Source organism: Erinaceus europaeus, chromosome 12, assembly GCF_950295315.1.
Source record: "Erinaceus europaeus chromosome 12, mEriEur2.1, whole genome shotgun sequence".
Taxonomy (NCBI): Eukaryota; Metazoa; Chordata; class Mammalia; order Eulipotyphla; family Erinaceidae; genus Erinaceus; species Erinaceus europaeus.
This window is the reverse complement of record NC_080173.1, coordinates 19424339-19437576: the sequence shown is the minus strand read 5'-3', so window position 1 is coordinate 19437576 and position 13238 is coordinate 19424339. Positions and strand designations below refer to the sequence as shown.

The following is a 13238-nucleotide window of genomic DNA, read 5'->3' as shown; positions in this document are numbered from 1 at the left end:
GACATAAGGGAGCTAAATGAGGAGATAAACTAGAACTATTGGACATTTTCAGAGTTATTCATCCCAAGAAACTGGAATACACACTTTATGCAAATCCACATGGGTCATTCTCAAGGATAGACCATGTGTTAGGCCACAAAGACAGCATCAGCAAATTCAAGAGCACTGAAATCATCCCAAGCATCTTCTCAGACCACAGTGGAATTAAACTAACACTTAACAATCAACACAAGGTAAGTAATAGTCCCAAAATGTGGAAGCTTAACAATACACTATTTAACAACTACTGGGTCAAAGAGGAAATCAAGGAAGAAATCAAAATGTTTCGAGAGTTCAATGAAAATGAAGACACAAGCTATCAACATATTTGGGACACAGCTAAGGCAGTACTGAGAGGGAAGTTCATAGCCATACAAGCACACATTAGGAAACAAGAAAAAGCACAAATAAAAAGCCTAATTGCACATCATAAATATCTAGAAGAAGAAGAACAAAGGAACCATAAAGCAACCAGAAGGACAGAAATAACTAAAGTTAGGGCCTAAATCAGTAACACTGAAAATAAGGAAACCATACAAAAGATCAACGAAAGTAAATTTTGGTTCCTCAAAAGAGTGAACAAAATCGACAAACCTTTAGCCAGACTCACAAAACAAAAAAGGGAGAAGACCCAAATAAATCGGATAGTAAATGAAAGAGGAGATATCACAACAGACACCACAGAAATTCAATATATCATGGAGACACTGTATGCCACCAAGCTAGAGAGCCTGGAAAATATGGACGATTTCCTAGATACCTATGAACTTCCAAAACTAAGTAAAGAGGAACTAGATAATATGAACAGGCCCATCAGAGGTAATGAAATTGAAACAGTTATCAAAAACCTTCCCAAAAATAAAAGTCCTGGACTAAGATGGTTTTACAAGTGAATTCTACAAAACCTTCAAAGAAGAACTAATACCTCTACTTTTAAAAGTCTTCCAGAAGATTGAAGAACTGAAATTGGCATATTGCACCAAAGTAAAAGACTCTGGGGTGGGGGTGGGGGACAATACAGGTCCAAAAAGGATGCCAGAGAACCTAGTGGGGGTTGTATTGTTATATGGAAAACTGGGGAATGTTATGCATGTATAAACTAATGCATTTACTGTTGAATGTAAAACATTAATTTCCCAATAAAAAATAAATTCTTAACATAAACTCTGATAATTATTTAGGGACTCTGCCCTATCCCAACCTTTTTCTTGGATATGTAACCTGAAGGAGAAAATTTGGTGGTGGAAGTGGGATTAAATAAAAAAAAAATACTGGAGAAATTTTGCTTCTTTCCCCTCCCTACTAGATGATATAGGCGTACCACAATACTCTGTGAGGTCCATAAAGCTGTTACAGTACTATGCCCATATGCCACTTCACTTAATGACTACAATTGGACTACATCAAATTAAATTATAAATTAGCCCACCCCCTGAGGATAACAGTCCTAGAGATTCACCAGAATGCTAGAAAGTTGTACTCTATGACCTGGAAATTCCTCTCTTGGGGGTATATCCAAAGGAACCAAAGACACCTATCTGAAGTAGTGTCTGTACACCTGTGTTCATAACAACACAATGTATAATAACCCAAGTTTGGAAGCAATCCAGATACCAAACAGATGAGTGGCTAAGAAAGTTGTGGTATACATATATGATGGAATACTATATGTCTGTTAAAGTGATGAAGCCATATCTATTTCTGTATCTTGGACAGAACTTGAAGGTATCATGTTAAGAGAGATAAACTGGAAAGAGAAGGATGGATACCTAATGATCTCACTCATAGGTGGAACTTAGGAAACAAGGGTAGTAAAGGGAAACACCAGTTGAAAGTTAGACTGGGTGTGATACATAGCACTAAAGCAATGGACTCTGAGGAAGGAGAAAAAGGGATGAGATGAAGGATGCTAATGTATGATGGTAGAAAAGGACCTAGTTTGGGGAAGGGAAAGATACCTAGGTATCTTTTAGATACCTATTATGGAGAGTTGAGAGGTTGTAGCTATGTCAGCAACTATACTGCAAACCATTAACTCTACCCCCAATAAAGTGGAAAAAAAATAAATCTGAACACATAGCTTCAAATGCAGCTTGATCACTTTATCAACTGCACAAATATTTATTTATTTTTAAATATTTATTTTATTTATTTATTCCCTTTTGTTGCCCTTGTTGTTTTATTGTTGTTGTCGTTGTAGGATAGGACAGAGAGAAATGGAGAGAGGAGGGGAAGACAGAGAGGAGGAGAGAAAGATAGACACCTGCAGACCATCTTCACCGCTTGGAAGCGACTCCCCTGCAGGTGGGGAGCCGGGGTTCGAACTGGAATCCTTATGCCGGTCCTTGTGCTTTGCGCCACCTGCGCTTAACCCGCTGTGCTACAGCCCGACTCCTCTGCACAAATATTTATTGAGCACTTGTTGTATACTAGACTCTGGGTATTTAGCAGCAACACAGTCTAGTCAAAGGATTTCTTTCCCATGAATTTAATAGTGAAGGAAATAGTCAACAAAGAACTACCAACACACAGGATGGTTTCACACTGTGATAAGCACCATGAAAACAAGAAAACAGAATAGGACCCAATAGGCAGCTCACCTAGTAAAGCACACATGCTATCCTGCATGAGGACTGGGGTTCATGCTCGGGGTCACCAGATGGGAGCATTCAGAAAAGGAAGCTTCATGAGCGGCAGAGAGGAGTGCTATGGTGTCTCTTTTTTTAAATTTATTTTTATGAGTGATAATAATGGTTTACAGGGTCATAAAATTACAAGGGTATAGTTCCACATTTAGTGTCTTTCCTTCTCTCCTGGTTTCTCATTCAATCTCTATCTCTCTGTCTCTTATCCCCTAGCTAAAGATGAAAAAAGGTCAATGGGAGTAGTGGAGACATGTGGGATTGAGCCCCAGCATAACTCTGGTGGAGACAGAGAGAGATATGGAGGGAGAATATAATGTGAGTTGCCACAGGGTAGTCAGAAAAATATTATTTGAAGAAACGATGTTTAATCCAAGATGGGCATGATAAAAATAAGTCTAGGGACAATCTGAGGGGAAAAAATTCTAAACAAGAGCCAATGAGTGCAAAGGTCCTGAAGCAGGTACATGCTTGGTTGGTTTAGTATATGTTACACAACTGTCTTTTATAATGTCATTGGAGAATTAAAAGACTTGGAGGATAAACAATATGGGGACATTTTTTAAAAATCAGGTTTTAATCTTATTTATTTAAGAATTAATTAATTAATTAATTTGAAAGACAGGAAGAAAGTGAGGGAGAGGGGGGGGAAACAAGAACACCAGAACATGTGCTGTCAGGGACTGAATTTGGGACCTTATGTTTGACAGTCTAATGCTTTATCCAATGTACCACCAGTAGGGCTACAGCTCTAGGACATATGTAAAGGAAAATAGGAAAACAAACAAACAAACAAATAAACCCAGAAGACTTTATAGTAGTCCCTATTTGTAAAATGAAGATATAAACATGACCATCTTCATAAATTTACTATGAAGAAAATGTGAATTTAAACATGTAACAAACTGTTTTAGCACTAAGTACCCAATAAATACTAAAGCTCTTTTGTGTTGCCTCTCAATTCTCTCTTCCAAACACTTAATAGTTACATCCAAATACAGGTTGCCATCTTCTTTGGATCTATTTGTGTCAATTTAATGGTGGGCTGGTAAATCTGTAACTTGTTTACAAGGCTGTCTCAGGTCATGGTGATGGTGCACAGTGTTCTATTTAGTTATCTTTTTAATTTCCCCTATGAGATTTAACTGTTGATATTAGAAATGAAACTAGGTGGAAAATCCAAGTTTAACAGTCAGTTCTGTAATTAACTTTGGTGAGTTTGCACATCTGTAAAATAGGAAGTGCAATATGCAAAGGGACTTAGGCATATCATGCAGGGTTAAGCATAGACTTTGGCATTAGGCCAACCTGAATGAAAAGCCTGATTAACATGAGCTGGTAGAGCCCTGGGCATCTCATTTAAACTCTTAATGGATTTCTTTATCTGAACTCAGACAGTTTAGGTGCCCTTCTATATAAACAGTAATAAAATCACTCAATACAATCTAGACATTTCAGGAAAACTTTTCTCAATGTTTTCATATCAAAGAGGGGAGGGTCCTCAGACGGTATCCTGTTAAAGGATTTAGATTCAGAATTGACTTAATTCCATTAAAAAAAAATCTTCTGATCGATGTCCCACTAAGCCCTGTTTACATTCACCTTTCTCCTGGACTTGTCAACAACTTCTTCTCCTCACTCAGTAACACTGGTCCCCTTCTAGTTCTTTCTATATACTCTCTTCCCTACTACTAAGCATAAGTGGTATAAAAAGAAGCAGTCTAATTTAATTTATCCTTAGAAAAATGGGTTAGAAGTCACTTTCTCATAAAAAGCCATAATGTAGTAGGTATGATATGAACAAAGACTCTTCAGTCAGATGACTGGGGGTTCAAATCCTGACTTGGCTATTTTGCTGGAGTCATGAGTAAATAACATCATCTTTTTGTTACTGGGTTTCCCTGTTCGCCTAATTTGAAAACTGTCCTGGTGTCAGGCTGTGTAGCTCGTTAAAATGAGCTAATGCGCACAGAATGTCTGGAATAGCTCTGGGCTTCATATTTCTTATTATGAGTGAGTGCTATTTGCCCCTTTAGTTTTTTATTCCTCTCTTTGGCAGCACTTTGTGATTAAATAATATGTTTTGTTATTTAATATTTTTTCCAAGGACCATATCTGTCTTCCTAGCCACTGCACCTCCAGCTTGTAGCACCATATTCCATAAATAACTGCTCAGTAAAAATGGAGCTGTTCATTTATTTCATAAAAGTTGGGAAAATAATGTAGTCTTACATTTTCCTACAAAATATTTCAAAGTATAACTGGTTGATAAATAGTTTCTTTTAAAAAACAAGGCAAGAAGATACTGCAAAGCAAGATTTGTGCACATAGGATCTGTATACTTGTTTTAATAAAAGGGATGCTTGTTCCTTTAGGTGAGCACTTGGGGATGTACACGGTTACCATAAACAACGTCTTATTGTTCCATCTCAAATACTGCGGTTACTACAAAATCTCTGCAGATTTTCAGATGAATCCCTTAAGCCAGATGACTATTCAAATGGTGAACAGAGCAATTACTTTCAGGTCCCACTAGAGTGACCTTACTCTCAATTCAACATGAGGCCAAATACCAAGAGGGAATCTACCTTCACCGCACCCTGGTTGTTGCTAAAGTATGACTGTTATTCTCAGAGGAGAAGTATAAATAGTTATAGGAGGGGAGCTGGCAGGACTTGCCTTAGTTTCTAAACATCTTATAGAGCCCATATCAGTTTCCTGGCACCACACTCAAACAAACTGAAGTGTGATTATATGCTAATGAGTTCCAGAAAAACTTATTTCTTGGGTATCACATACAGAGGTCAATTAGTTTCTCACCATTTCTCTGAAAGACACACACAGCCCATTCAGTACTATAGTACTTAAAATGGGACACACAGACTTCTCATGGGCTTGTTAAAGAGTTTAGAAGAGTTTGAAAATACAGGCAAAATGTGTTGGTACAACCTTTTTAGGAAGACATTCTATGATTCTCATTAGATTCGTAAAGAATCTAGGTTTTTAAAATGGTTTAGGGGTGCCGGACAGTGATGCACCTGGTTAAGTGCACATATTACCAAGCTGCAAGGACATGGTTTGAGCTTCCATTCCTCATCTGCAGGGCATCTGTTTTACAAGTGTTCAAGCAGGTCTGCAGGTGTCTATCTTTCTCTCTCTCCCTTTCTATCTCTTCTCACCCCCCTCAATTTCTCTCTGTCCTATATAAAAAAAAAAAAAAGAAAAGAAAAGTGAAAAAAAAAAAAGACCACTGGAAGCAGTGACCACAAAAAAAAAAAAGTTCAGAACCAGATCCTTAACAGAGAAACATTTTACCTCAGGCCTCAAGACTGAAATCTGCAATAGATACACTGCAATCAGTTATTTGTGAAGTCCAGACAAATATTGACAGGGACATGTGGTCTCATATTGCCAAAGTGATGGCAGGTTGATGGATATAGTCAAGATGTAAAAAGATCCAAGTGTGAGTCATCAATAACTAGTTTCTATTTTTTTCTATCATGAATATAAAGGTCCCTTAAAAAATTCATCCATTCATTAAATGTAACTAAACATTCTGGCAGTATCTACTTAGTTTTATGGCATCACTGGCTTTATTTTCTATATCTGGAAAAGATGTGCAATGATAATATATATGTTTTAATTTTTATTAGTGATTTATAAAATTACAAGATAACAGGGGTATAATTCTACACTGTTCCCACCAACAGAGTTCTGTGTCTCCATTAGTTCTCCCAAGATCATAAGTATGGGCTATTATTTCTATAACTATCTATCTACATTTATATATATTTGTCCATTTTCCCCTATGGTCTTGCCTTCTTTTCCTTTCTGAGTTACACCTACTATTTCTGACTGCCCTTCTTTTTTTCTTTCTTCTCCTCTCCTCTCTTCAGGTCCTGATGGAATTTGAGTTCAGAACCCTCTAGTCATATTCCCCTAACATTTACCCTTCTGGGAGTATGGACCAAAATTCTTTGTGGGATGCAGAAGGTAGAAGGTCAGGCTTCTGTAATTGCTTCTCCGCTGGACATGGTCATTGGCAGGTCAATCCATACCCCCAGCCTGTTTCTATCTTTCCCTAATGAATGATAATATTTTTAAGTATTAATTACCATTTATGACATACATATTCAGTGCCAGAGGACAGTTCTAATTCTCTCAACAACCTTAAAAAGTAATTTTATTTATCTCTCTCTGTAGACCTTAGATCCACTCTGTTGATAAGTGGCAAAGCTGAATTTACATATGAAGATGTGAAATGCTGAATTCTCATCATTCCTCTCAGTTTTGAGAACAGTCCATCAAAAAACAGAACAGTTGCCCTACCAATGAATCACTGAATGCTTGAGGATGTCATTGTTGTAGTCAGCATTGCTCAGTTACTCCCCCCCCTTTATTGGTGGAATTAATGGATTACAGATGATAGTAAAATACAGTAGTTGGTACAAGTGTAACATTTCTCATTTTTCCACATAGCACTCTAACCTCCCATCTAGGTCCTCCTCTACTATCATGTTCTAAGACATGAACACTCACCCTCATCCCTACTCCCAACCCCTACTCAAGTCCTTTACTTTTTAAAAAAATTTCTTTATTGAGAGATTAATGTTTTACAGTCAACAGTAAATACAATAGTTTGTACATGCATAACGTTTCTCAGTTTTCCACATAACAATAAAACCCCCACTAGGTTCTCTGTCATCCTTTTACAGGACCCGTACTCTCCACCCTACCCACCCCAGAGTCCTTTACTTTTGTGCAATACACCAAGCTCAGTTCTACCTACATACCCTTGTCTGTTTAACCCTTTGACTTCAAAATAGTAACTGAAGTCCAATACTCACAATCATTTATATATATATATATATATATATATATATATATATATATATTAGTATTTATTTACTACTTTTTATTTGATAGGACAGAAATATATTGAGAGCGTAAGTTCTGATAGGTAGGAAGAGAAACACCTGCAGCACTGCTTCAGCATTCATGAAGCTTCTCCCCTACAGGGGCAACAGGGGACCTGAACCCATGTTCTTGCACATGGTAATGTGTGCACTGAACCAGATGCACCACTGTTCAGCCCCTTCACAGTCACTTCTTGTCAATAGCTTTTTCAAGCTGTTGGTATTTGAATGAATGTGCGGCAGAGGGACAGAAAGTCAAACTTATAAGAGCCAGAGATGGTCCCTGGAGAGCTCCAGTCAACATTCAGACTGGTCAAGGTTTCACAGATACAGTGGATGCATCTTATTTTGTAAGTCCATGCCCAGTCCACTGCTGGTGCAGTACACACCAGAGACTATTTAAGGAGCAGTGGACAGGATTTTTTTTGGCATTATCTTTATTTATTTATTAAATAGAAACAGCCAGAAATCAAAAGGGAAGAGGGTGATAGAGAGGGAGAAAGAGACACCTGTAGTCCTGCTTTACCACTTGGAAAGTTTTCCCCTGCAGGTGGGGGCTGGGGGCTTGAACTTGGGTTCTTGAGCACTGTAACATGTGCACTTAACCTGATGCACCATCACTCAGCTCCCACAGTGTTCAGTTTTAATATAAAAGTTGTACCAATTCTCACAAGGTCCTGATTTCTTCCAAGATAGTATTGCAACATCTGATTCTAGTTATTAGGCTGAGAATTTTTTCTATTTCCAACTTGGCCTAAATTCTTTCCTACCATATACTGTCATGGCTCCCCAAGCATCTGAGCCATGACAGTCCATAACCTCAATTCCTTCCCACGTAAAGAGGTAAGTGTTGCAGAAAGGAAGAAGGAAGAGAGATGAGAAAGAAATAAATGAAGAGAAAGGGAGATGGCAGATAAAAAGAGTGAAAAATACAGCTATAATTCACCTGGGTAACAGGGAAGTAACAGAAAATAATTAGGATTCAAGCAAATTTCGAATTGAAAAGATTCTCAACAACACTTTAAATTCTTTTCCTACAATTCTGGACAGGAAAAATTAGCTGCTCAAGTCATATAGCTTGTCGGTGATTGGCAGTGAGACCTAAAGCCAAGTTCTGTCTAGTCTGCTTTTAAAACACTGATGTCACTCTTCTCTACAAGAGAAAGATTCTCTATTAAGGAAGGTCAGCTTCTGTACTAACCCCATTCTTGATAGGAAAACCTGAGCATAAATATAGCTAGTAGAAAGGGTAATATAAAGTACAACCTTGAAAGAACAAGTACAAACTCTGCTTTTAACTTAAAGATATTAAAAAATAAAATAAACCAAAACAAAAGAACAAATGTGAATAAACCCTTAAAGTCCCATCTGCAAAGATTTCCTTTTCTTTTTAAAAAGCATATGAAGGAAACACAGAATATATTTATACTTTTCCTTTTCTTAGATTGTGTTTATAATGATAAACCATTAAACCTTTCCAGCTCATATTAACATATGTTAATGTATATTTTACCTGTACTCAGTTTTATCCTCCCTTTTTAGAAAAAAAATTCTTCCATTTAAAATTTGAGTAATTTTTCAAGATTAAACAAAAAAGTCTTAATTTAAACCCCATGGACTCCAATTCATGGACAAACATCTCATATTTGAATTATGAACTTGAGGCAGGCCTCTATGAAGAATTTGCTAATATTTTAGGTTCCAATATATTCAATGCAAAGAAAGTATTTCCGTACATTTTAACCTAGTATTATAGTTTGCTGTGTAGATGGTTTATTCTACTTAGTGTCTTTCATGCACCTGCCCAGTGGTTTCTGTCAGCAATTAGAAGCAGTGCAAAATAAGAAGCAGAATCTCATTTGGGATGCATATTTCCTATTTCTATTCCTAGACAGAAATTTGTGCATGAGAAGAAGTCCTCACTGCCTGAAGTAAAGGGATGCTGGAAATTAGGCAGAGCAATCAGAAAAGTACAGTGTATAGATTCTAGAAGACTTGAATTTAGCCCTTACTCCTACTATAAGGACATAAGACCTTAAAAAATTCCTCCACTTCTCTGGATTTTTATCTTTTCAGTAAGAGAATTAGGGGCTGGGGCCAAAGTGATTTATAAGTTATCTTTGGGATCAAATGTTCCATGGTAAAAATATATTCAATAACTCTACTTAACTGGAAGTATTTAGCCACCAACCTTCCTTTCAGTAGCTACTAGGGTGAGCAGCTGACTGTTGAACTCCTAGTATAGTAGTCATAACTTCCCTGTATACTTTGAAATAGAGGATCAAATAAATGATAAATAAAAACACACAGAATATGATCTGGAGTGGAACTTGATATGCCTGAGGATATTTTAATGTCTCTGGTAAGAGATCCGGTTCTCATTCCTGAAGGGACCATATTATAAAACTTTATAGGGAGACTTCAGTCTGAGTCTTAAGAATAGGTTCAGGGGTACGGTGGTAGGCACCAGAGTAAGCGCACGTGGCATGAAGAGCAAGGACCTGTTTAAGGATTATGATTTGAGCCTCTGGCTCCCCACCTGCAGGGGTGTCACTTCACAAGAGGTGAAGCAGGTCTGCAGGTGTCTATCTTTTTCTACCCCTTTCTGTCTTCCCCTCCTCTCTGGATTTTTCTCTGTCCTATCCAACAACAATGACAACAACAATAACAATAACAACAACAACAATTATAAATAACAAGGGCAACAAAAGGGTAAAAGTAGCCTCCAGGAGCAGAGGATTCATAGTGCACGCACCAAGCCCCAGCAATAACTCTGGAGGCAAAACCAAACCAAAACAAAACAAAAAACAAACAACAACCAATAAGTTCACCTAAAGCAAGGCCCTGGGTTATCATAATGCTGAGAATCTATGAGGAAAGACTGCATTTTGAGTAAGATTATCTTCCTTTCTCTCCTTCAGATCATTAGATACCTTCAGACAGGACTGACTAAGGCACATTTTTAAGGTTTCACTCCTGTGTTATACCATGGCTAAAGGACACTATCCCAGTCCCTATTGTGATATATTTAATTCCTTGACGTTTCTCTTCTCTATCCGATCCTAACACTTCCTCCACAGACTTCCTTCCATACCCAGAGCTTTGCAGTCTCCTAAATGAGACAATTTCCTTTGTTTTCTTTCTTTCTTTCTTTCTTTTCCTTTTTTGTTGTTGTTGCCCTTGTTATTTTTACCATGGTTGTCGTTATTCTTTTTAAAAAATACTTACTTATTTAATATTTATTTATTCCCTTTTGTTGCCCTAGTTGTTTTATTGTTGTAGTTATTATTGTTGTCATTGTTGGATAGGACAGAGAGAAATGGAGAGAGGAGGGGAAGACAGAGAGAGGGAGAGAAAGATAGACACCTACAGACCTGCTTCACTGCCTGTGAAGCGATGCCCCTGTAGGTGGGGAGCCAGGGGCTTGAACCGCGATCCTTAGCCGGTCCTTGCGCTTTGCGCCACGTGCACTTAACCCGCTGCGCTACCGCCTGACTCCCTTCCTTTGTTTTCTGAAGTCGACTTAGATTTTCTTCCCTGCCTCCATATCCAACATTTACGTATCAGGGAAAATGAATCCATGAACTTGGATTTAATGAGCTTCCTAAAACCACATTATAAGAGAGGAAAGAGTTTCATTCATTAATTGACATTTATATCCCAAAATGGAGTTTCTGAGGTGCTTACTTTGAGTTGCTGAATCCTGATCTCATAATCTTCACCCGAACTAGACCAGTGTGTGTGTGTGTGTTGGATTCAATTTCCCTCCTTTCCCTAAGCAAAACAGGGAGGGGCTTAAGTTAAAGGGTCCTTTTAAAGAAGTGACTAATGAATTCCAGACCCCCAAAGGATCTTTACTGTCAAACACAAAAATAGAGAAGCCCCCAATACAATGTATTGAGATACTTAGCAACTGCAAATTCAAAAACATTTTCCTGCTGTATTTACTAACATAGCCCCTGCTTTCTTACTGCTATTTCAAAGTCTGTAAAGGAGCTTGACTCTTACTTTAAAGAAAAAAAAAAGGAAAAGAAAAAGGGTAGTAAGTAGTAGGATGGTTAACAGAGAGAACACAAGGAATTCACCTTTTAGAATCATTCAGGCAACAGAGGCAATATTTCAAATCGTGTCAGAAGCCCAACCCCCTCTGAAAGGTGGATGCTAAGAACCATTTTCATTTCGATGGCAAAACTGAAACATACCCAATTCCTTTTTGGATAGAGTAATTCTCTTAAAAGAAAGATGACAAACATTTCTTAGATTTTTTTCTTTTCTGAAAACTGGGTTCTGGAATGCTAGTACTTAGATTTGTCTGCCTCAGTATACTGCTAAAATCTGTCCAAGATTTTGCTAAGATAATGCCTTAAGAGTTCAGAAAGCAGCAGTACATGATCTGCAGAGAAGAATGTAAGAGAAGTTGTTCTTACCTCCGAACCATGATCTCGGCTCATTTAAGAGGACTGGAGAGGACGTGCAGGACAAAGGACATGTGTATTAAGCACTTGTGTGTATGTGCCTGTGTGTGTTCTCCAAATGCATGCTGGTGAAAATAGGGACCTAAAGCCCGACGCCTTCCGCTGCCATATAATCGCAAGGAAATGACAGTACTCGTTTGTTCCTTTGATTAGAAACAAAAGCCTTTCAACATGAGTCAGGAAAGCAATGGGGGGGGGGATGGGGGGGAACAACCTAAAAAGTCTATTTCTTTTGGCCACCTAGAGTCTCTCGTTGTTACAGGTTTAAAACACGTGATACAATGCTATTTATTGTTTTCTAACCTTTTTTTTTATAATGCATAATCTGGGTTATTCAGAAGTGGGCTATGCCTTCCAAGTATTCAACCTTTAATTTCAGATCTTCAGTTTGTACATATCATGAAAAAGTCGGGTAACTTAATGAATACAAATAGAAATATTTAATTCAGTCTTGGTACTCACAGCTAGTTCATGTTGACAGCTTTTACACTCAGAACTTCATTGGACAGTCTTACTAATACTAATCAGTATCAGTGGTTCTGGTCACAAACAGAAAATCTTGGCAGGAGAACTGTTTTCTCAAAAAAGGATCTATTTCATCATTTGCATTTAACAAAATCATTACTACTGAAATGAATCAAGGAATAGGGAATAATTAAAATACACTGCACTTCAAGGTGAAGCAGAGAGAAAAATACACAAACTCTAGGAACAATAATAAGTCTACCACTCTTTAAAATGATTAAGCAAGAGCTTGTAGCATGCTACCATATTTCTAACATCTAAATAATGTTCTGGAATTTTGAGCAAGTAAATGATATGGCTAAGAATATGAGGTCTACAGTCAAACAAGATTGGCAGGTGTTTTGTTGTTATTTTATAAAGAGAGAGAATGAGATAGAGACAGACAGAAAGACCCTGGGGATCAAACCCAGGGTCTCATGAATGCAAGGCATGTGTTCTACCACAAAGCCACTTACTCTGCTCAAACCTGGTGTTTTGCAGTTGTAGGGTCTTGAAAAAGTTACTTAACATCTCTGAGAATGTTTCCACTAAAACAAAATGGGAGAAAATTTCCTATCTTTGATGGGTGTTAGAGACACTGAGTGATATAAAGTATGTAAAGCACAAAAAGTTTGTCAACAGGGAGAGATAAACTACACAGT

General features: G+C 37.7%; 1 protein-coding gene across 5 annotated transcripts in view; it reads right to left on the bottom strand.

Annotated features, from left to right (window-relative positions):
• FRMD4B (FERM domain containing 4B) overlaps positions 1-13238 on the bottom strand; it is a 407614-nt gene that overhangs the window by 183619 nt on the left and 210757 nt on the right. The window contains exon 1 of one of the 5 annotated variants that reach the window (XM_060202893.1): positions 12025-12113. The exons of the other annotated variants lie outside the window; for them this stretch is intronic. Coding sequence (XP_060058876.1) covers positions 12025-12048 — 24 coding nt within the window. The 5' untranslated portion in view covers positions 12049-12113. Of the gene's footprint in view, positions 1-12024; positions 12114-13238 lie in introns of those variants that run through there. 5 annotated transcript variants of the gene reach the window in all.